This window comes from Molothrus aeneus, chromosome 6 (genome assembly GCF_037042795.1).
Source record: "Molothrus aeneus isolate 106 chromosome 6, BPBGC_Maene_1.0, whole genome shotgun sequence".
NCBI classification, from domain to species: domain Eukaryota; kingdom Metazoa; phylum Chordata; class Aves; order Passeriformes; family Icteridae; genus Molothrus; species Molothrus aeneus.
The window spans coordinates 29,184,997-29,209,014 of record NC_089651.1 but is presented as its reverse complement, the minus strand read 5'-3'; the positions used below and the strand labels follow the sequence as shown (position 1 = coordinate 29,209,014).

At 44.2% G+C, this 24,018-nt stretch overlaps 1 protein-coding gene across 1 annotated transcript in view; it reads left to right on the top strand.

Moving 5' to 3' along the window:
* Window positions 1–24,018, top strand: part of GALNT16 (polypeptide N-acetylgalactosaminyltransferase 16) — a 75,896-nt gene that overhangs the window by 22,099 nt on the left and 29,779 nt on the right. The window contains exons 2-3 of the mRNA XM_066551771.1: window positions 16,173–16,348; window positions 19,317–19,415. Coding sequence (XP_066407868.1) covers window positions 16,173–16,348; window positions 19,317–19,415 — 275 coding nt within the window. The remainder of the gene's footprint in view (window positions 1–16,172; window positions 16,349–19,316; window positions 19,416–24,018) is intronic.

Below are 24,018 nucleotides of genomic sequence, written 5' to 3'. Positions count from 1 at the left end.
AACTGGCTCTGTGTGCACTGGATAAGGACTTTGCTTTAAAAAACCCAAAAGCAACAAAACAAGCTAAAAAGTACTGTGGTATTGCTGTAGTAACAAACATCTAGAAGTGCAGGCAGATCTCTGTATTAACTGTAGGCTTGGGCTTTATAGCTTGTGCCCTGGTGTTGCATATGCAATCAGAGATAGAAATGTGCTGTAAAGGGAAACTGCAGCAGGTTTATGATACCTTGGGATCTTTCCAAACATGAGACCTACTGCTCCCTCTGCCTGAAGCAGGCTAGGAGAAGTTGCGGGCTGTGTGTCTGTCACTGCCTGCTTGCTACCCATCAAGGCAATGAGAGATGAGCAGCCAAATGCATTCTGGAGCACTGGAATATCCTGCAGTTTGAGTTTAAGACCCATAGCTTGGGTCTTTCATCTGACATTTGGAGGGCTTAGGCTAGTTGAAGGAAATGGGTATCATTTGCAGCTTCCAGCAGCACATTCAATGGCAGGCCTGGGAAAAGGCAAAGAGAGTTCAACTTTTTCCCTGGTGTGGTGTTTATTTGTGTGTGCAGTAGTTCTGGGTTTTGCTGTGTTTTCCTTCTTGTTTTCCATTTTCCCACTGTTTTGGGCAGTGGCAAAATCCTACTAGAGGGAAGGTACCAGTAGCACAGAGCACACTGCGTTTCTGGCAGAGATGGAGCAGGTCCTTCCACAGCATGCCTATGGCATGGGGTTTCTTGGTAGCTTGGATAGATAGCCATTTTCCTACCCACAAGCATCCACTGGGAAATACTGCAGGATGGGGCAATAGATAAGGAGAAGGGAAGGAACTTCCAGAGTGGCAATTACAGAGGTGTAGCTGACTCTGCTATAATTATAGAGGCTGATGTTAGAAGAAGACAAGACCTGGCCTGAGAAGGCCTGGCTTTGAAGAGGAGAAAAGACCTCAAAATGACAATGAGAGAACTGGACCATCTCACTTGTGAGGAAATGCTGAGAGCTGGACCTGCTCAGCCTCTAGAAGAGATGACTGAGAGGGGACCTTTTCAGTCTTGAAGGGAGAGTGTCAGAGGGTGGAGCCAGGTGCTGCTCGATGGTGCTGAGCAATGGGACAAGAGGCAATGGGCAGGAAATGATGCACCTAAGCATGAGGAGGAACTTTTGTCCTCTATGGGTGACCATCCACATGAAACAGATTGCTCAGAGAGGTTGTGGAGTCTTCCTCACTGGAGATATTCAAGAACCATTTGGACACAATCCTGTGCCATGTGGATCTAGGATCACCCTGCTTGAGCTGGGAGGTTGGACCAGATCACCCACTGTGATCCCTTCCAACTTTACCCATTCTGTGATTCTGTGAAAATGCCGCCTCCTAAAAAAGAAAAGTCGTGTTTCCCGCATCCTCCCTAAGGGTGATCCTGACAGGATCCTAGCATGTATAAAGGAAGCTGCCTCTTGGAATGCCAAGACTTCTCTGGCTTAGTGCTGCTCTGGGTCCCCTTGGGACCAAGTTACAGGCCTGACTGTGATTTCAGGCTTCAAATTTTTTAAAGCTGAAGTGTGTGAGATATCAGTGGGGCCTTGGTCTAGACACTTTTGGCACACCACTTGTTTCTGTTGTACTTTGCACATGATTGCAGGGAAGCAGAGGAAGAGCTCCAGAGAGCTCAGTCCCCTGCATGAGGGCACACATTGGCATGTAATTATGTGCAGTCTTGCCAGTTAAAGCTTTTAGTGGACATGCATGATAGAAGTAGCTTTGTATTGACACTTACAATTCAGGATTGCTCTTTTTGTTGAGTGCCTAGCCCTACAACCTTAAATATGCCTTTTTTTTTATTGGCTTGGGGAGGAAGGGACAAAAGAGAGAGCTGTAGGCTTATGAGTGACAGCTGTATAAAGAGCTGTATATAGTAACAGATCATGAAGAGTGCTTCATCAGTACACGTTGCTTAAATATCTTAATTCAGGAGAAAGAATGCTATCCTGGCAGTTGGCTGGATTGTGAGTGGTGAATGCTACTGGGCATGAGAGCTAATATTCACATTGTGGTTGCAGGGACCTCACTGGCAGCTGCCTTTGTGCTAATCAAAAATAAGATTTGAACAGTTAAGTCTGTTTTGTTCAGTATAAGGTGCTCTGCTGAAGAGTGTTGCTGTTTATTGGCAGTTGGGTGTGTTGCTGGTCTGACCACCTGCAGCACTGGCAGAGAGAAACTGCCTGGAACAGGATATGGAGATGAATGCACTGCCTGTGTGCCATTGGTCCACAGCCTTGCCATTGTCAGGCTCATATACAGAACACTTTTTACTTTCAACCAGCTTAGGTAAGAAATGCTTATTATAGACTGTGATGCAGAATTACAAGCTAATTTCTTTCTCATTAACCTTTTGAAATCTAGGGACAGGCCTCTTGCTCTGTATCTATAACAGTCCTTTTAAGTTTTTGTGGGTTATCAGGGTTTGGAGATTTTTTTAAAGTTTATTTTGAGATATCTTTGATGCTTGAAACAACAGTTCTGCTTTTGGTTTTATGATTTTTTTTTTTAAATCTACTTTGAACAAACCTCTCAGCACATTTCCTTTGTTCATGTTTGTTCATTGCCCACGTTCCCTTGTGGAGCCAGAAATGCTGAAACCCAACAAGAGCAAGCCAGAAATGTGAAGAATATCTCAACTTTTTTTTCTGTTTGGGAGAAAAAGCTGTTTTACAGACTCCATACCTCAAACAAGCTGTTTTGCTTTTAATCTTTACGTCACCACCACAACTTCCAGCTAGAGATTTATATGTTATTTGTCTTCTGGGTAATGAGGGTCATTTACAACATAGTTAAAATGGTTTCTAAACAAGAGCCATTTTCCATAGCAAATAAAGAGTTGTAAGAAAGGGAACCTTAGTGTGCTAAGCAGTTTAATTTTTCTAAAATTCTGAAAGATAGCAGGAAATTGAGTCCTCTCTGAGTACTCTGTGTGTTTGTTTCTCCCTGTTTGTATTTTTGTTGTGGCTGAAATTCTGCTGATGGCACTGACAATTTTACCACTGAATTTAACTAGTAATTTACAATCACTCTGACTTTTACATTGTGTTTCTCTGAACACAAAGCCTATGTGCTTCATGCAGCTTTTTGTGGAGAGGAAAAAGCAGAACTCGCTGAGCAGTGCTCATCCTCATGAGCAACCCTGTGGGTTTCATGGAGCTGTGACAGGACTGTGTTGTCATCTTATTGCAAAAGTTCCATACCTTCCTGGTGATTTCTCATGGGCAGCTCCTCACAGCACTGACTTCATCACAGTACAACCAACAAACTCCAGCTCTCTCCTGACCTAGCTAACCCACTCTTTTATATCACTCATCCGTATTAGACACAGCTGTGGCCTGTTAAGGGCGGGCCTGTTCCTAATCTTTGATAATTAGTGCAGCTGCAACTCCTCAGGGGTGAGATGACCTTCTGCACCATCTTTATTTTCTTAGATTCTATCCCTCCACAGGACTGGATGAGTTTGTTTATTTTTCATTCATATTTAGGAAGGCTGCTGAAGGCCTGGGCCAAGTTCTTTGACCAGTGGCTTTTTGGAGCTCTTCTCTCTCTCTTTGGTGAAATTGGTCTGTGTGGTGGAAAATGCACCTACCTGGTGCTCTGTAGGCCATGGGAGGTAAGTGAGGCTGTTGTGTTGCCCAGAACTGTGAGTGGAGATCACTCAATCCTACTGGTTATACTCAGCTGTCATACTTTGGAAGAGGAGAATTTTTAAAAAGGTCAGATCTTGAGAAGGGAAAACTGTCTTCTTGACAGTATTGGTTATACTCACACAACACCCTTGAGAAGCCAAGGTTAGGATCACAGCCCCAGCTATCAGAAACAGATACCCACATTTCTTGCTGTGACCCATACATGAACTTTGAAAAGTGAAATCTTGCTCCAGAGTGGAAACTGCCGAGCTGCTGACTGGGTGAGCTGGGTGGCCAGGAGAGGAGTCTGGTATGTCAGGAGTGCAGTTTTTGGGTGAGAGGGAAGTGGGACTTGTTTGCATGACTGTGAGCTTTTTAAAAATTGAATTTGGGCAAAATGTCATTAGTTGAATATGTGAAGAAAAGTGCCAGACAAACGTTTTCATAAATGAGCTCAAAACCAGCAGCTCCCAAAATCTGCCTGATTGGATTTATGGTTAAGGCAGGCCAAAAGAAAATGCTACAGCCCAAGGTTTCTGTAGTGGTGTTATTGCTGACCACAAAACATTCAAACATTACTTGGTTTGAAAATCAAGTTTTGTGTTCTTTACCTTCTGGGTTTTGAATTTCTTGATATCCACCTTTTTCTTTTTTACCACTTTGACAGCAGAAATTTATCTTATCCATAGAAAAGCTGTGAGTTGTCCTACAACATAACCCAGGAGTTGTATCTTTACAAGATGTTCTAACAATACAGAACTTTGAGCATTGTGTGTGCAGAATCAGATGATGCCCTTTGTATTGGACAGGGATTGATTGAGTAATGGATTTTAAAGATCCTCATTATCACTGACTTTGTTTTGCTGCAGTTTGCACCTGCAGAATGAGAACAAAGGGCTGTGTGAGGGGCTGCAGCACTTGTGGATGGGTGGAACTTCCATGAGCAGTGGTTCTGGCAATACCTGTCCTGAGTGTATTTTTGTGATGCTTCGGTGGTTCTGCTCTTCCTTACGTGCCCAGCTCTTTCCTGGTCGACAGTGACTAAATAGCAGAGCTGAGGGGCTATTGAGGGAGCCTCTATTATTAGTGTGATTGAAGTCTAGAATGACAGAGGCCTGCATAGCATAACACAGGTGTTTTTCATATTTGACAGGCATATATGAGCCCATTGTGTGATTCTTCATTGGTATGCATCCTTGATTAAATTTGCTGTTGGGGAGGTGAATTTAATGCCTTTGCAAATGGAGACCCAAACAGAAGCAGAGTGCAGCTCTGAGGGTTTTGTCTGTTCACATTGATTACTAAGTCCTGGAATTGGAGCAATGCAGTAACTGAAAAATCAATTAAAATGGAATATCATTTGGTTCCTAAACAAAATGGCAATGGCCTGATAGTCTCAAATCTTCATGGACGAATAGGCAGTGAGTTTTTGCACTATTAGAAAACAATGTTGCATGCTGCAGGGCTGAATGCCTGGCAGAGAAGATGTCTGAGTGAAGATGATCTTATACAAAGGGACTCATTTTTGTAATAAATCATGGATGTATATGCACCATCACTATTGTCACTACAGATGGAATGTCTGTACAGTCTTTGGGAGTAGATCTCATAGCTTCAAGCCTCCAAAATACAAGTTTACATTGTGAGCTGAAGGTCAGTCTTGAAATTCTCTAAGAAACCAGGTCATGATTCTGCAGCGACATGAGGAGCTATATTAAGTCACACTGCTAAATGTCACTTTGGTTGTTGGTTTACAGACAATTTGCATTTTCATATTGGGCCTGACTCCCAAACAATATGTCCTGCCTAAAGCCTATCTCTGTGATGTTCAAAGCTAATGGGAGGAGGAGCTGTGTGGAGCATTGTGGCAAATGACTTGACTCATCAAGGTCAGAAACTGTTCAGGTGTTAGCTCCTGGGAAGACCAGGTCCTTGCAGGCTCTGGGGCTGTGGGCCAGCCTCCAGAAGCAGCATGGTACTGGGCCCAGCTGGCACAAAGGCAGGAAGGAGTGTGGCTCCTGGGGCCAGACTGCCACCTGGCTCCATCTGCAGGATGTGCAGTGCTTCTCACCTGCCTGGTGCAGCTACCGGTGAGAGGAGTGACAGGGTCAGTCTGGTGATTAGCATGGGGAGAGGGGAGAGAGTTGGTGCAGAATTGGTTTATATTTAAAACCATGACTTTTTGAGCAAGACCTGCCAATAAAAACACATTAGAAAAAAAAAATTCCTTGTTGGAAGACAGGGAGAAATTCCCATCTCCTGCTGTGGGGGTGACTTTGTCCCTGCTGGGAGTGTGAAATGTCCTGATGTGTCCCCTTGTCTTCCTGGCTCAGCTGTGCATGTGCACGGTATTTTTGTGGAGTGTGAATGTTGGCTAGTTGCAAAACAGCACTGTTTTATGCTTAATCTTCTAATCTCAATTTAAAGCTCTTGAGGATGAATGATTAAAGAGGTACTTCAGCTTCCTTTCTCTAGCCTTAGAAAAAGCCCTTACAGTGTGATCTTGAAGGCAAAGAAAATGAACTGCAAGATTAACAAAATTAAATACTCTAATACTTTGGGTAAGTGGTGCCTGCTTCTCGGTGCCTGCTTCTCAGTGCCAGCTGACCTCTGCTCATCTCTTAGGTAACCAGTTCACTGCTTACTGTGTTAGCAGCTTATGAGGCCTAAAGTTGCTTTCTTCTTTTCTGTGAAAATATCTGTGGTGGCATCTGTCACTCCAGACAGTTGTGATTCACTGGGAGGAAAGGACTGAATGTAGGTCACTGGGGTTCAAAGGGAATGGATTAGTAAATCAGCAGGCAGGCACACACACATGTTGTGCCTGTGCAGACAGTGTAGGTGGGGGAGTGGGCAGGGAGAGATGCAGTTTATGTGGCTGATGATTCATGAAGACATGGACCACCCTCATTTGAACTGTCTTGTTGGCTTCTTGGCTGTTACCAAGTGGCCATGGGAGCATCATCTTGATATAGAATGCTGTATGTCAGTCTGTCTTGATACAGGTGCTATAAATCAGGGTTCAGCTAACACCCAAGTGGCCACTGAGTATCTGACAGTTACAAGACAAATAAATAACAGAATATTGTTCCTTTTTTTTCTTTGTTTTCCTAGTTCAAAATCACTGGGAAACCAAAGGCATTCATTGTGTATTTAAATGTCTATGAAGACAGGGATATTTTTCCAAAAGAAAAAAAAAACTTCTTCACATAGCACTACTTTTACTCTGAAGGACCTCAAAACACACTTTTAAAGATTGTGTAGGTATGACCTTTAGCAGAGCAGTATTCCTGCATACAGTAAGTAACCTGGATGGCTTTTGCTGAGTAGATTTCCTGTGTAATACTAAACAGATGTATAGATGCAGACAGCTTCATGTCCATGTGACCATCTTCTCTGTGCAAAACCTTCATACCCAGAGGTGCTGTGTCCCCAGCTACCTGCTGGGATCTCTTTCTGACAGTGCTGCTGCTTTGATGTGGGTGCCAGCATGAGCAGCCTAGTCCCTTAGGTATTCAAAGAGTGTGCTGTCCTGTCTGTCTTCTCCCTGACACCAGACGTTGTCATGGATATTTACGGATACAGGGAACTGTGCTTGGAAAACAAGTGCTGTTTCAAGGAACAGCAACCTTACAGACCCCACACTCCCCACCTATGCTGGTAGTCAGCAGTTTTGAAAACTATCCACTCACTATTTCTCATGGGGTTTTCCACATTGTTTTCTCCTGGAGTGGAATACAACAGCTTAAAGGTTCCTATGAGCAAAAATGGCAGTGTTCATGTCACAGCAAAGTTTGCTGAATAGGGAACAAATGGCATTATTCCAGGGTATGAGATAATGACTGAACAAATATAGAAGCCAGATGTATGCGAGTCTGGACATGTGGGTCTTTTTTTATACAAAATCAATGTATGTAAATATCATAAATATATTGTACAGTTTCATAATAGACATTTGTGTGCACTAGACTTCAAACTGAGGGAAGAAATGCACCTTGGCAACTGCATTACCTCATCTGGGGTCTGAATCTTTATGATTCTGAGCTGACTTATTTCCTCCAAGCTGTTTGGAAGAGAGTGCCCTTAGGCATCTATCTTTGAAGCCCTTTTTGCTTCCATTGCTTTGCTTTATTCAACACTCCTGAAAACAAAAGATCAGAAGGATACCTTAGGGCATAATGTCCCCTCCCTCCAGCTATGGACAATGTCTTCTGGCATCTGGGCCAGAACACTGTTTAGGGTCCTTGTTAACTGCTGAAAGTCTCCAGGATTGAACAGCTGGGTCAAAGATGGACACACTTGATAGAAGTCATCTCCTTATGCTGTATGTTATATCTATATATGCTATATCTCTCTTGGTCAGCAGCAGAGCAGGATGAAGAGTAGTATTGTGCACCTGTCACAAGAGAGGTTGTATATAATAAATTCCAGCTGCTCAGATTATCCTTCTGCAATGAATATACATCATGACTATTCAGTGGGGAATCCAAATTGGCAGCATTTATGCATTTGTTAATCTAGGTGGGCATGGAGAGAGGTTAGGTGGTGTGGAAGCCAGTCACTGCATGTGGAAGTAACTTCTTTGCGCACAGTGTGGTGCTGAGCTCATGTAACCAGCACAGCAGCAAGCATCCCATGCTCTTTGGGCTGCTGCTTGCAAAGTGAATGACACTGATGTGTGTGTAGTGCTGGCACTTGTGCACTCTTTGTTACTTTTGGCTATCTTCCAGTTGTCAACCCATGCTGCATTGCATGTCCTTGAGAGCTGGGCAAAGTGATCCAGCCAGGCTTCCTGGAAGCATCTCTTCCTGCATGTCCTTGTCTACAGGAGGGATCTGGATGAACAATTGCAGGAAGGATGCTTCTCCACAGAGACACTAAAGAGATGGCTAAGTAGGATCATTAGGCAGAGGCCACGTGGCTGCCTCAGAAGCAAGACTGCAAGTACTTACATAGGATAGCAGGGAGTTGGGAGTGTGGTATTGTGGCTGCATTTCTCTTCACAGAGAGCAGCAGGCACAACTCTCTCCCAGGATTTTTCCTGGGGAAGGCAGTGAGAAGCACAGAGAGAAGAAGAGAAAACAATTCTTACCTCTATTCACTGCTCCTGTTGTTTTGCACATGGAGAATGTGTTATGGAGATTGTTTACCCCAAGTGATTTGTTAATTGGACACTGGTGAAGGTTGTTTTGATTCCTTGGCCAAGTGGGCCAAAGCTGTGTCCTAACTGTCTCAGACAGTCATGGGTTTTTCTTTAGTATTCTTTTAGTATAGTATTGCTTTTGTAGGTAATTTAGTGTAGTATTAGTGTAACATAGTTTAACTTAATAAAGCATTTGTTCAGCCTTCTGATTCATGGAGTGAGAGCACATTATTCTCTGGCTGGGGGATTGCCTGTTTTTATGATATGGTGGGACAGACACAACCCTTCTGTGTGCTGAGAAGTTGGATGAGGGTGTCAGAGAATCACTGCTCATGATAGAGACAGTAATTTAATTACTCAGGGTTTTTTTTTTGCTGCTCCCCTGTAAACTTCCCACACGCTGTTTTGCTCTCTTGTGTTGCTTTCTTCCCTTAAACTGCCCAAAAGACCAGCTGACAAACCACAGCAAATCTGCTTGAAGGTTAGTGACCAAACCTTGTACATCAATGCACTGTTGTGACCTGTAAGTCAGGAACATCCTGTTTCTAAACTCTTCACACCAACCACCCGTGTCTGCTTGTAGCAGACATCATAGGAGTCTGTGATGTTCACCTAATCTATGCTGTAGGCAATAAATGGACTACATTGTGCCATCTTCTGTATCTCTCGGAGGAGGGCCTGAATATTGCATCCAAAAACTGCTGGTTGTGGGGAGAACATTGCTATGGAAACCAAACACACAAATGTAGTTGTTTCTCCTTTCTTATCTTGTTTGGAATTTCTATCTTTGCAGGTCAGATTCTTGAGGACACTTTCCTTGTCAACAACTCAGTGTCTGGCAAAACTGTGAGGGAAGAAAAGAAGAGCAAAATAGAAATTATTTGGTGGAATGGCATGACTTTCTAGTCGTGAGACAGGCATGGAGAGAAAAGGCTTCTCAGGACAAAACCAGAAGAGAGCTGAGATGCATGTCTTGCAGAGCTGACAGAGAATTGCCTCTGCACACACAGAAGGCAATAAACACCCAGAGGCTATGGAAAAGAATAGGGAGGTAGAGAGGCACTTTGGGCAAGCATCAGTACTGGAAAGCAAACCCCAGCAGACAACCTCTGTTTCTCATTTTCGCCATCCCATGGCAACTACAGCTCTGTCACAGGGCCTGGAGAAGCCCTGTGAGCTGGTGACCATGGGCTCTTCTCAGAGGGCATTGGAAATAGCCCTGCTGGGTGTCCGCTGCTGGTCTCCAGCTTGGAACTGGCAGCAAGCCTCAAGATTGCCCAGGGTTAATGGCAGCAGAAATTCTTTTGTGACTAGCTAGGTGCCATGAGAGCTGATCAAGTTGCTTTACTCTTTCCATTGTGTTACTCCAGTTTGTGCAAGCTGCAAATGAAACATTCAAATTGGTCTCTGGGCTCTGCTGTTAGCACTTGCACTTCTCAAAGAACAGTGATGGTTCTATTTAACTGTGTTTTTTTTTTTTTTTAATTTCATAGTAGAAGTTCCATAAGAGAATGGTTCCCAAACCACATTTCAAGTGCTTTACACATTTTAATAAAGCATGAATAAAATAGGCGCTGTGCTGTCAGGCACAGGCTTTTGTCTCTGAGGACTAGGAACAGTTTTTTGCAAAAGTGTGCAGATTTTTCATGAGACATAACAAAAGCCATGTGCACACTGGGCTTCCTAATGCAAACTGGAAATGCAACACACCCTCTAAAGCAAATGCTTTTGGCAACAGGCATTTAGCTCACATGATCTTGCAGGTTCAGCCCATAGAGAGTAGCTTGGTCCCTCAGGAGTTTTTGGGATTTGCTGCAGATCTCAGTCCTGCCCTGTGATCTGTGGCAGTCCTAGCCCATCCATGTGCAGCATGTGGGTTACAGAGCTGAGCAGTTCCTGTCTCTCTAGCATCCCCAAGCACTGCTCTGCTTCCCAGCATCTCACTGCTAGTGGTTGTGCTGTGCTGGCTTGTTCTCTCTGGGACTTTGCTTCAGGTCACTGGGACAGTGTGTGGAGCACGTGGAGTGAGCCTACAGAGAAATGTCACAACATGCAGGCCCCAACAGCACCAGGGGGGTTTGCAGAGGTGAGCTGGCTCTTGCCTTTGTTCTGAGGGATGAGAATTTGCACAGCCAGCAAGTTTGTGTCTCAAAATGATAGGTTGAAATTGGCACTAAACTGAACACTTCTCAGTTCAGAGAGAGAGAGAAGTCTGCTGGGGGGAGTTGGGCATGCAGAGCTCAGTGGGAGGGAGGTGCTGGCAGGGTTGGGGTTCATGGCAGTGCAAGTGTCTGAGGCTGTGGCAGCGGGGTAAATTGAAGGGGGGCCCCAAGTTGTTACTTTCTGGCTTGCTTTGTGTCCATATTGGTCAATTAGACCTTTCTGGTCAGTTAGGTCTTCCATGGAAAGACACTTAGTGGGGATGGCTTGCAATTGATGCTTTTCACTTCGGGGGTTTGACAGAGCTGAGGCAATTGTGAAAATGAGCTTAAAGGAGAAGTGTGGCACCCCCTGCTCCATTTGTTTTACTGGCACTAAATGCTTGTAAGAAGTGCAAGAGCTGCAAAGTGTATGTCCTGTCACGTAAAACTGCTGCTGGACTAATTTCATAGTAACTGTAAAATTATTAATTGCACTTACCTTTGAGAGTTTTACATACCTTACTCTAATTAAATAGTGATTCCTCATGACCCCTGGAGTATGGTTATTCTTTTTGAATTTGGCCAAGCCTGCTGTTAAAAGGATGCACCTTGGGACCCTGAATTCCCAGCTCTGGTTTTAGTGGCTGTTAGCACCATGTGGCAGCTGGTATGCCTGTGTCTGATGGCAGGCTATGACAATGCACAGAGATGAATGACACTGTCTCTATGACAGTCTTGCTATTTCACAAGGAATCAGGCCTAGAGGAACATCCCTGTGTTACTTGAGAAATGAGGCTCTCAAGTTTTCATAGACATGCACAGCATTAATTCCTTTACCTAAATCCCTCGCTTACAAAGTTAATTTTGTTATTTAAATAGTTTCTGGTCTCTTGGGCTGTGTCAAAATACAAATCAGAACATGCTTTCAACAGCAGAAGAGCATCTGATTCCATTCTGTCACTGAAAGGGAATAGTATACGTGAAAATGAGAAATGGTGAAATAAGATTAGAAGGTTTACAGTACTTCCTGAAATTTTCATATGTGAATTTTTTTAGAGGTCTCAGCAATGCTTGGGACAAAACTTAATTTGTGCAAACTGTTTGCTAATCCCTGGTCTAGACACTCACATTTCCAGTGCCTATTCATCTCTATTTCTGCTTAATTGTAGCTTTTTTTTTTTTTTAATGAGAGAGCAGCAGTCATAAGGAGCTGGGCTCTTCTGCTCCCCTAACTTGCACTTCCAGCCCCAAGCATGGGGATAGAGGGTGTGTAACTACATCAAGGACCAAGGGGTATGAACTGTCCTGTTGGTATGGTAAAAGTCTTGACTCTGCATTCAGCTGTACATAATGTGCCTTTAATACACTAAAGCTAATATCTGCTTATATTGACTACTTCCTGAAGTGAGAGGTGTTAAGGTGAGGAGACAGGAAAGAAGAGGGTAGACATTAGTCCGCCCTTCAGACAGAGTTTGGCAGGGTTTCATAGAGAACCAGCACTGTTCCTGTCAAGTATCATTTGACTTCACAGCAATAAATGTCCTGTAGTGCAACATCTATGTTCTAGGAATATAATCTGATAAAGCAAGTCAGTCCTTAAAGATAAGCTTTATATTCACTTTGTTAGGCTAGTTCATAACTGTCTAGGCTGCACTCAGGATTGTGTTTGCTCTGCTTTTTTAATCTGACTTTTCTGTCATGTGGTTTGTAATGAGCTGTAATGTCTAGGGCTTTTCTGAGGGGTTGCTACTGTGCTGTGTCTGCCATATTTTGTATCAGCACAGACCTGGTGAACTGTAAAGGTCTGCAGAGCCCTTATTAAATTGCTTTTACTGTTTTCAGATGTATTTTCTATGTGTTGAGATAATTTTGAATTCTAACCCTGTTACCCAACGTGTCTGGCATTTTTTCTGGATTTCCTATGGCTTTGACAAACTTACTGTGTCTGAATCCAAGGTATTTATGAAAATACTGAATAGTGCTGGATTGGGGACAAACCCCTAAAGACCTGCTCTTACCTCTCTGCTCTAGTAACAGCTAATAATTATGTTCTGGCAGTAACTTTCCAACCAGTTTCACCCATTCTGCAGTAGGTTCACCCAGACTATTACTTTTCTAGCTTTCTAATTGACAGCATCTTAACATGCCCTACCAAAAACATCTAAGTCATGATGTATCTGTCTCCTGCTTTTCCATAGCCTTGAGCCTGATTACTCCATCACAGAAGAAAATTAGATTGGTCTGACATGACTCGGTATTGACAAATCTCAGTTAGCCCCTATTTATTACCTTGTTATCTTCTTGGTGCTCATAGATGGATGTTTGGTTACTTGTTGATTATTTATCGATTAGCTGCCTTTCTGGAAGCTGAACCCAGGCCCTCCTAGCTATCATCCTCTGAATCCTCCCTTTGAAGAGAGCACAAAGAGATACTGTCTGAGATAAAACTGCAAGTGGGACTTAACTCTTAACTGTCAATCATTTCCTAGTGCTCTTTTATCACTTTTTGATGTGTAAGTAATGTGAGAACCATAGTATCTAGAAGAATTATCCCTGAGAGTTCAAGTTTAAACGTCATGGCTTTTAGGGCAATAAAGGGCCTTCCTGTCCCTGCCCACTCCCTGGGACTGGGAGGAGTCTCCCCAGGGTCTCACAGCCCCTGCCCCAGTGATGCAGCAGCTGGACTGGTCTCCAGCTCCTGGTAGCCTTGCCCCGCCCAGCCATTGGCCCTGCCAAGGTGGGCCCTCATCCTGTCCTTCCCCAGCGAGGTGCCTGATTCCCCGGGGTGGGGATACCCTGGTGCCCCAGCCCTGGTGCCCACTTCTGGCTGGGGCCTAGGATTGTCCCTGGCTGCCAGACCCTGCTCCCCAGCTCTTGCACTCTCCTGGGAAAAATGTCTCCTGAAGATATCTTGTCATTTCCAACATTTTCTAGTATGTTCCTGGCAACATAAACCAAAACCAGCTGTTGCTTTTATGGGACTTGGAGGGGCAAGAGATAAGTATCAAAGGGCAAACGTGTGATTGCAAAGTATTTAAAGGTGTGTGATAAGCTGGGTTTTTGCTTCAAATCAGCATTGTTTTCTAGGGCAAAAGGAAAAAGGGAAATGGAAGCTGAGTTCAGCAAAACTCCTTGTATGATTTAAGGAAAGAAAACATTTCAGTTTTTCGAGGTATGAAAGTAATTGTTTTCTCATCATACTGAAAATACAAACTCAAGGAAGATTCTAGGCAGCAGGCTGTGCAAGCAGCCATAAAAGTAGCCAAGATGTTCCTGTAACCCAGCACCATGCCCAGGTGATGTGGTGGTGGCTGCAAGGGGCAGAGGGGATGGCAGCAGCATCCGTGGAGAAGGGGTGGCAGAGCAGGACTCTGGAGGAGCGGAGCAGAGGCAAACTCACCCACTGGAGTGTGCCTGTGTGTGTCCTACACAAGGGCAGATCCATAAACATTGGCTTGGTTGTGCAGTAGCTGAAGGAGTTTCTCAGTGCTGAAAATAATAGCTCTTTTTCTTTCCCCCATGAAAAGATGTTTGCCTCATTCTTGTATTGTGAGAAAGGGAAATCTGATCTCAGGCTAACTTTGGCTGTATTAGGCATAATTTTATGGCCAACCTTATTTTTTTTTTTTTCTGACTTAATTTATCTCCTCTCCAAATGGAACAGTCCTAACTTCTAATTTCTCTTCATCCTCCAGTAGCTTCCTTCCAGTTACAGGCTTGACAAAGCTTGTGCTCTGGCCAAGGCTGCTGGGCTGTCACTGATTGCATATAACTGCTCACAATGGTTTCAGATTTCTCTGTCCCATTTGCAGTGCACTCAATTTGCTGCATTTCCCATCTCGGCAGACTGAGTGCAGGGTTTCATTTGAGCTGTCCACAGGGATGCTCAGATCTGTAGCCTGAGTGGTCACGGTTCATTTGAAATCCATCAATGTACATGAGTAGTTCAATTTATTTTTTCTAATGTTCATTGTCTTGCCCTTCTTTATGCTGAATTTCATTTGCCATCATCTTATCTGACTGTCTGGTTCTCCTAGGGCTGTCTGGACTGAAGGGTAGCCCTTGTCAGAGAAAGTTGCAGAGATGAATGTTCTTCTAAGCACTCTCCTGCTAAAGCAATTTGCTGTGGTGTTGGGTTTCTTGAATTCTTTCCCAACCCACTAGGATGGCCCAACCAACATGCTATGTGATACTGGGGACCATTCTCTGGTCTCTTGACCTCTGTAACTCCTAAAAGGAGACCTTTAGCAGAGGGAGAAATGTGATCAAGCCTAGTAGTAGAGAGCATCCAAGCTATTTTACATAGAAGGATCTCAAGATCTGGGGATTACCTAGTGCTTTGAATGAGATGTGTAGGTGCAAGTATCTGCCTCTTGCAGCAGTTTTAGGGAGCTCGAGCACTCCCTTGCAAAGCTGGGAGTATTTTGTCTTCATGATTTGGTCTATCAAACAGCTACCACAGAAAATTTGTTAAACTACTTTTATTGTATAAACAGTCTTGATTGCTTTATAAGAAAGTATTTTAGAGTTTGTAGATTGTTTCCAAATAGAGTCATGTACCTAAGAGAGAGCCAGAGCTGTGCCTGTCCTCTCTCCTGATGACCCCATGGATGGTTTTCAGGTGCTGATATTGTACTATCTCTGTGGCCTAGGAAAGTTAGGGGAAAATTAGGAGGGGAGAGGGATGGCCCTGATCTTGTAACTCTTGTGGGGTACTGAGGACAGTCATGGACAGCTTTCAACTCTATCAAGGATGTCTGTGAGACTGGGCAAGTCTAAGCAAGGCACAGCAGGGAACCTGTTTAATCAGCTGCTTCTCTGTTTGTATGCAGTGATTGTTGAAAGGCTGAAACTGCTTTTCCTCAAAATATGGTGTCTCAGCCACCTTGGCTGGAGACTGCTCTCAGACATTCATTGCCTGGAAGGGTTTCCAAATGCCTGCAGTCTCACACATTCTGTGTAACAGGTGCTAAAGGGAACTTGGCTCTGCCTGTGCTATCAGGAACAGCAGCTTCCATCCCAAGCTCAGGCAGTAAGGACAGCAAACAGCAAAGCCTGCCGTTTTAACACCCTGTCTGTGGGGACTCCTGCTTTCCTTTCCAAGCTCTTGCCTATCCTGCCTTCCCCCATACCTGAGCAACTTCCAGATGTGTGGCAATGTCTGAACTTATTACCTCTGTCTAAGCATGGGCCAGCTGCCGTCCCTGATGCTCTGATGCTTGTCTCTGCTCTAGATGACGAGGGCTCCCCTGGGAGAGAAGAGCAGCCGGCGGGGTTTTGACGAGAAGGCTTACTTGTCCTCCAAGGTGCTGAAGGCTGGAGAAGACCCCTACCGGCAGCACGCTTTCAACCAGCTGGAGAGTGACAAACTCAGCAGCGACCGGCCCATCCGGGACACCAGGCACTACAGGTACCCTGCAGCCCTGCTCCGAGCCGTGCTGCTGCTTGCTGCAGGAGCCCACTGCTCTTTGCTGTCAGTCTGTAATGCTGACAAAGCATCTTTTGGGTTTTCCTTTGGTCCACTGTTTCACTGAATTTCATGCAGCCTGCAGCCCTGCTCCGAGCCGTGCTGCTGCTTGCTGCAGGAGCCCACTGCTCTTTGCTGTCAGTCTGTAATGCTGACAAAGCATCTTTTGGGTTTTCCTTTGGTCCACTGTTTCACTGAATTTCATGGTTTATCTGGAAAGGTCTCAAATGCTTGGAGAGCCTTGACAAATTCAGTCCCAGCTTGAGGTTTTTCTAACACCTCTTTTTTCAGGTCCAAGCATCATCTTGTTTTAGCACAGCCCCTCCACTGCAGCTCAGATTGGTCATTGGACAGTTGTGTTTTGCCCAACTGCCCCTACACTCATGACTTCCCTTGGCATCCTTCTGTCCTTGCTGCAAAGTGCACCTTTGTTGCAGCCTTGCTTTGCTCTGGTGCTCCTCACCTGCTGTGCTCTGGCTGTCTGAAGCTGGTTTTGTGTTTCTTTCCATCCTGAACATCACTGGCTGAGGGCTGCTGGGGTAGGGATGAAACTAACATGCAAATACAGTGTTCTGTAGCTTGCAAAGTGCTTGTCATTCTGTCCTTGTTTCATGTATTCTGCTGAAAAAAATTGTCCTTACATTGCTAATGGTGCTTGGGTAACTATTTGTAGTTTCTGGAGGACAAAAAGGTAATGCTTTAGTACAAAAAGATTATTGAAAACTGTAGGTTTAATAGTAATAGGGTAGTGTACAATAGTCTACTTCAGTCCTAGACTCTACCTAGAACTATGTATGGTTCTAGGTATGATATGGTTGCAAAACAACATTTCCCAGCAGCTGGGAGCAGGAAACCAGGCATCTGACTTGATTGAAATTGTGAAAGGGGTGCCAGGAGACATGGAGCTTTGTGAGCCTGCCAGCACTGACAGCCCTCAGAGTGTTTTTCGAAGGCAGTTAGTCAGGACCATGGTTGTGGGATCCAAGTCTTGTGCTGCTGTTCTCCAGCATAGTATTTGGGACTGGCTTCCTAGTGACCCAGAGGCAATAGTGCCATGTTCCGTGTTGCTGACAAGTCTCCCTGCAATGCAGAATTGCTGTTTTCTGTTAATCTGCTGTCATGTTCTGGCCTAAAACCAGCTCACTTCAAAGATAAATTGTTTATTTTCATCTGTGATAGCATGCAGAGCATGCTTTTTGTGAAGAGCCTCATCTGTGCACTTCAGTCAGAAAAGCAAAATATATGTGATTCTCTGCAAATGTATAGCTATTTCAGACCCAGCTTTTCAAGGATTCCCTTGAGTAATGGAGAGTCCAAAGTAGGATATAATCAGAACAAATAAACCTATTTCCATGTTTCTCCCCTTTACAGGGAGTAATTTGGGAATGAGCAATCTGTGTTTGACTGTCTTATAACAATATTGGAATAGTTGCTAGGATGGCAACGCAGGATGAGACCTTATTTCAGCTGATACAAGTTAGATTGTGGACTTAGCTCTTTGTTTAAGGAATGGGGGGAGTCTGTAGATCACTAACATCAATTTTTCTTCAGGCACCCAAGCCAGGGCATGGACATACTTGACTTTACATCCTACAAGCTCCTTCTGACTTAGCATGCATCTGTTTCTTTGATCCAAAGCAAAGACAGGGTCAACTTTTAAGCACAAACCTTGTCCTTGTTCTCTGGGATGCTGTAGTAATGCTAAAATACTGGGAAAGCTTCCCCAAACAACCCATACATCAGCCTCTTCTGCTTTTCCACTTCCTGATTCCTTAATACATTTTGTGTGCATTACATCATGAAGTTATTTTGAAACAATAATAAATATGGTCTGTCTCAGGTCTGTTCTCATGTTGTCCACTTTAGTCTTTATCAGATTTCTCTATATGTTTGAAAATTGCTGTATGAAGCTGCTGTCCTCTTAATAAAACACTGCAATGAAAGTCATAAACCACTAGGATTGAAAGTGATGATGAAACTAGTCACAGTTTAGCAGTAGTCAGAATAGTAAGTAAATGTGGAAATACAAGTAGTGGGTCTGAGAACTGAATTGTATTCCCTGTCAGGATGGAGATTCAGTCTATGCAAAGCCTTGGGTTGTTAAAAGTAGGTGTAGTTTCTTCATCAGACAGGAAATTAGAGCACACTGACTGCAGTTTAGCACCATCTAGAAGTTAAGAAGGCAGATGCTTTGGAGGAGCAGGTCAGCCCACATCAGCTGTGCTCAGTATCTGCCGGAATTGGATTCAGGATTCATGTCTGTGAGTTGCTCCCCTCACAGAAACTTTGCTTTCCACAGGGAGAAGCAGCCTGGTGCAAGTTAATCCTTGGTTCTGAGTGTGAGAATGTGTGTATGTACCTAACATTAAAAAGTCAGATGAGAAGATAGAAAGAATTGCTCTTCATTGCCCGCAGGTCCATTAGTGTTGAGCCTCAGCAACTCCCCAGCACAGATCACAGAACTAGCTGGTGTTTTCCTTTCTGTGAAGTTTGTGTCCAAAGAATTTGAAGTGCTTTATACAGCAATGCCTGGGTGTACCACTTCTATGCATCCTTAGCATGTCCATGTCCTGTGCATGAATAAACAAGATTTTATGTGAATCACAGGTAAATCCAGGGACTAGAATCCAGAACTGAAACTTAGTTCACTATAAAACCCACATGGCCTCCTTAGCATTCAGGTTTGTGAGTTTAGGTATCACAGCCTCCAAACGTTGCTTTTCAATGATCGCAGTTCTTTTTAAGCTCTGCCAGCCTTGGTGCAGGGGCTGCTGAGGCCTCCCTTGCTGCAGCTCAACTGTGCTGGTTCTGATTTTAGCATATTACTCTCTTTTTAGAAATTCCAGGTACACTGTTGCAGTACTACTGCTGGGTAATGTTTGGCTTACACTCCTGCTGTCCTGTGCTGCAGGTGCACTTCGGTACGCTATGACACTGACTTGCCAGCCACCAGTGTCATCATCACCTTCCACAACGAGGCGCGATCCACGCTGCTCCGCACGGTGAAGAGGTGAGCTCAGCTGGGGTGCCGGGCCTGGATGGGGGGGTCTGCGAGTGCTCTGGGGGAAAATTAGGCATTTTACAGCAGCTAGACAAGCAGGGTGGCTGCAGTTCCCCAAGTGACAGCGTTCTGCTCTCAAGATGGGCCAGAGCCTTGGATTGGCATTGTGGGCATATCTTCAAATGCAGAGCACATCTGCAGTTAGCCACTGTATGGCTCCAATCGGGGGAATCACAAGCAGCAAGAAAGGGTAGTGTGGCATTCACATTCTCTGAAAAATCTCTTTGCCTAGGATTTTTCTCCTGGGAAGCTGAGAACCTCAGAGAAAAAGGAAAACAACTATTATCTCATTTGCTTCTCCTGTGTTTAGCTCGTCTGGAGTGTTTTTGGAGATGTTTACCATAAGTGATTGTTTCATTGGGTTCTGGTGTGAGTTGTTTTCACTCGTTGGCCAATCAGTGTCAAGCTGTCGGGACTCTGGAGAGAGTCACGAGTTTTTATTACTATCTTTTTAGCATGGTGTAGGTATTCTTTCTGTATTCTTTAGTATAGTTTAGTATAGTATTCTTTAATATTATATAATATAGTATCATAAAATAATAAATTAGCCTTCTGAGAACATGGAGTCAGATTCATCATTCCTTCCTTCTTCGGGGCACCCTGCAAGTACAAGAGGTAGCTGGGCCTGCATCCACAGGTGAGAACAGTCTTAAGTCTCAACCAAGTGTGAGCTTGGTTTGGAAAAGTGAGGGGGGACTAAAGAGAACACTGTGTGTTGCTAGGTGCAGTGACAAGCCCTTGCTCACTGTCCCTTGCTGGTAATCAGTTGCTGAACTGATGGCCCACCAGGTGTGCCCTGGGGCTTTGCGCACAGCTCCTGCTGAGCCTGCAGGACACTTGCTATCTTGCACCAGTGTATCCTCATATCTGAGTAACAGCAGTGGGCAAATCTAGCTAAGTAAATAGGTGGCATAGGGCCTGTCAGCAACCCCAAATAGATGGAGGCTTGCAGTCATCTGTACCACAAAGCGATGTTCCAGCTGCTCCTTCACTGCCCTCTTCCATCACCCCCACAGAACCCAGGGAGGCTCTTTTCCTTTTAGTTCCCACAGAAAAAAATGCCCTCTGACTTACTAAGTAATTTCTCAAAGGGTCTCTGAAGCCTGCAAGCAGGCCTGGGAACAGCCATTGAGGCTGAAGGGAGAGTGAATTGTCTGTGTAGCAGTTTGAGCTGATGGTATCGCTAACAGGAATGCATCATTCATCATTGCCACTTCTTCCCTTGACAGGTCCTGTGGACTTAAAGAAATGTGCTATGTGAATAAAGAAACAGACTTTTTCAAGTTGGCCTCATGTCTAGAAGGCTGGGTTTCTGCCACCAAGTTTGGTGCTATTGTGTTTCCAGAGACCTGTATATATTGCATTGACATGTTTTGCCTTTTTATTTCTATAATTTTCTTTTCCTTTGAACCATACAATGAGTTCTGCAGAGTCACTGTCCAGAAAATGGGCAGGCTTATTTGGAATCATGGTGCTGCTAGGGCAGCTGGAGGAGATTTCTGCCTTTTCAGTAATAGGTCACATAGTAGATAGGTGCTGAGAAACCATGGTAGTATGTCCTACTTTTTTCTTGTCCCAGAAGGCCCAGAACTGGATACAGCACTTAAGATGTGGTATTACCAGTCTCTCAGATGTGGTCTCCTGCAACCAGAGCCCCCAACAAAGACCTTGAAAAACGGGTGACCATCTATTCAGATTGGTCCCTGCAATGCTGCTGTCCCTGGATGACTGCTGTTGTGAGGAGCTGACTGCACTCTGCTGTGAATGGTGTAGTAGATGGGATTTCCTCCCAGACCTCTGGCTACAGCTGGGGTCTTCATTGCCAGATGATTTACAGCCAGTGCATGTGATGGATTTACTCCTTCCTTAAATCACATCAGAAGTGTCAATAATTTATCCCTGTCTCATGAGAGATCCTGAAGGCTGAGTCCTTCTTGGGCTCTACAGTATTTGCCACACAAGCAAGCATTGGCTAGTAGCCTTGTCTTTGAGCACTGAAGATTTGAAAACCATACACAGAGGTAAAGGTTCACGTCATGGCTGCACTGCTAGAAGAGGCATAGGCATAAGTCTGACTTACAAGTTGATACTGATGCTACAGAGGGATTTGACAGAGCTCTTCAGAGCCTCTTCTGTAACCTGAGAGTCCCATCTTTCAGCAAAACTCATCTGAATGTGCCAGGCTGAATTACTGCTGTGAGAGTAATTGTTGTCCAAGTCACACACACAGTCAGTGCACCAGTGCTATGTAATTACTTTGCATCCCTGGCACTTCGGGATAAGTCAAGTATCAAAGGGACAGGACTGTTCTGTTCTGTTGGGTTTATGACCTGGCTGTGAGTCTGCTGTGGACCACAGTAATACTAAGCAGCAGGAAGCATAAAATTGCTCTGCCTGTTTACCTGCTGACTAGTCAGGCTTGCAGCTTGTCATTATTTCTATATCTGCAAGAGCTTTCTTAAACCAGGTAGAGCATGATTATTTGGATAATTAGAATGAACCATTTGAGATGCATCTGGTGAAAGTTAAATATGATTCCACTGTTATTATGGGCCTTTTCCCAAGTTCAGTTATCATGATTACACTGTGGGAATGCTATAAGAGAAATGGGTGTGAAGGAGGAAAAGTGATGAAAATGAGCAGCACTAAAAGCAAAATTTTCTATGTCTGAAAACATTTTTAGAGGCCTAATATTTTGAGGTGGGTTGAAAGTATATTACCAGTTGAAATTTTCATAACCAAGGTCTTTGCAAGTGTGGCTTTTGAGTATCTAATTTGGGCACTCAAAAACCAACCATAAGACTTTGGGAAATTCTAGAATGAAATACATGAAAAGGGTACTGGGATTGAACTGATCTTAAGTCCAGAGAGAGCCCAAATGCACTCCCCTGGGCCAGAATTACCTTATTGCAAGGTAATTCAACAAAGTGGCAATGCCGGTACAAAAGGTCCTGGGAAGTGACCCAGGGATTATACTCCTGCATCACAGGCTTATTTCAGGGTCATCTAAACCTGGCAGCTCTAGGGGCCAGACCCTAATCTGCATACCCTTCTTGCTAACCTCACATGCACATGGACTTAAACGCCTCTGGCAGCTCAGCAGTTGCCTTCTTCTCCCTTCTGTCTCTGGGATCTCTGCTGCTGGGTGGAAGCAAGAGGAATGTGCTGTTGTTGCTGTTGTTGCTCCTTGAGGATGGGAGAAATGTTTATGTATGAGGGAGAGGGGGAAAGAGAAGAGTGACCTTGAAGAGGAATAACATATTCCCTCAAGTACCCTGTTGCTTACCCCTCCTGGTCTTCAGAGGCAGCATGGGCTGCATACCTGCCTTCTAGTGTGGGCTCCAGCCATGTGTTTTCAGTGTAGAGGGAGACAACTGGTTAAAAATATCCAGCAAGAGTTTAAAGAAGGGGAATAGGGGAAAAAATGGGAAATGGGCTATCAGACAAAACCTGTGAAGATGCCAGTTCAAATAGCTTGTTGCTGGCATCCTCAGTCCTGCAGGAGACATGTGTCACTCAAGAGCTGCTTGCCTGTTTTGATCTCTTTTCTTTGCTAGGACATAGCTGTCACTCTCAAATCAGTCACTTGCTTGGCGTCCTGTGCTCCTTCAGAAACAATTGTCACTCAAAAGGCATTTTATGTGATTGATGTCTATGCATGATTAATCTTTAAGCCATACCTTCAGTCTGCTGCTGTGAGCATTCTTGCAGAAGAAAAAGTCAAGTGCTTTGTTGTTTGGTCACTCTCTTTCTGATTTCAGAAAGTCACGATTGCAGGGACCTTTTGGTTTTGGTGCAAATGTAAAGGTGAATTGTGAGGCTCTAAGTCACTGGATTTGATCAGCTGTCAGTGCCTATGCAGAGGGCCTGTGAAAATCCTGATTAAGAGGATTCTGTTGTAATGCTAGAGCATTGGTGTAGCATCTCATTACAATGACAATTTAAAGAATGGCAAAAAAGGATATTATGTTAGAGCAAAGGGAAAAAATATACTCTTCTGCTAACATCCAGAATAAACAAGATTATCTGGGAACTTAGTGGGGGCTGGACAGAGGAGAGAAACTCATTGGCAGTGCTGATGTCATGTTTATGCAAGAGAGTAAGGATTCTGATACTGAAAGAAGAAAGCTGTGAGAAAAGGCGAAGGAGATAGGGAATCCATAAGATGAGGGGGGAACAGTCCATGTTTCTGCTGTAAAAGGCAATTGTCACTTGGATTTTGGAATTCTACTAATATATTTTTGTGCCTGAAAGTGTTTGTCATGGCATTCTCGGCACCTCAGTGAGGGGAAATATTACGATTACTGTGCTCCTTGTTAAAAAGACAGGGATGACAAAGTGCAAAGAAGATTAAGTACCTTTCCCAAGGATCTACAGGAAGTGATTGCAGAGCTGAGAGAAGAACAGGGCACTGTACAATGAGCTGTGAACTCCTCATGGCATGTGTTCTCTCTACTGGGGAATCAGTGGGCAGGTAAAGAACAGAGAACAAAATGGGGCCTTTTTTTCCCAGTTATGTTGAGTTGAAAGACCTGAAACTTGTGGAGAAAAT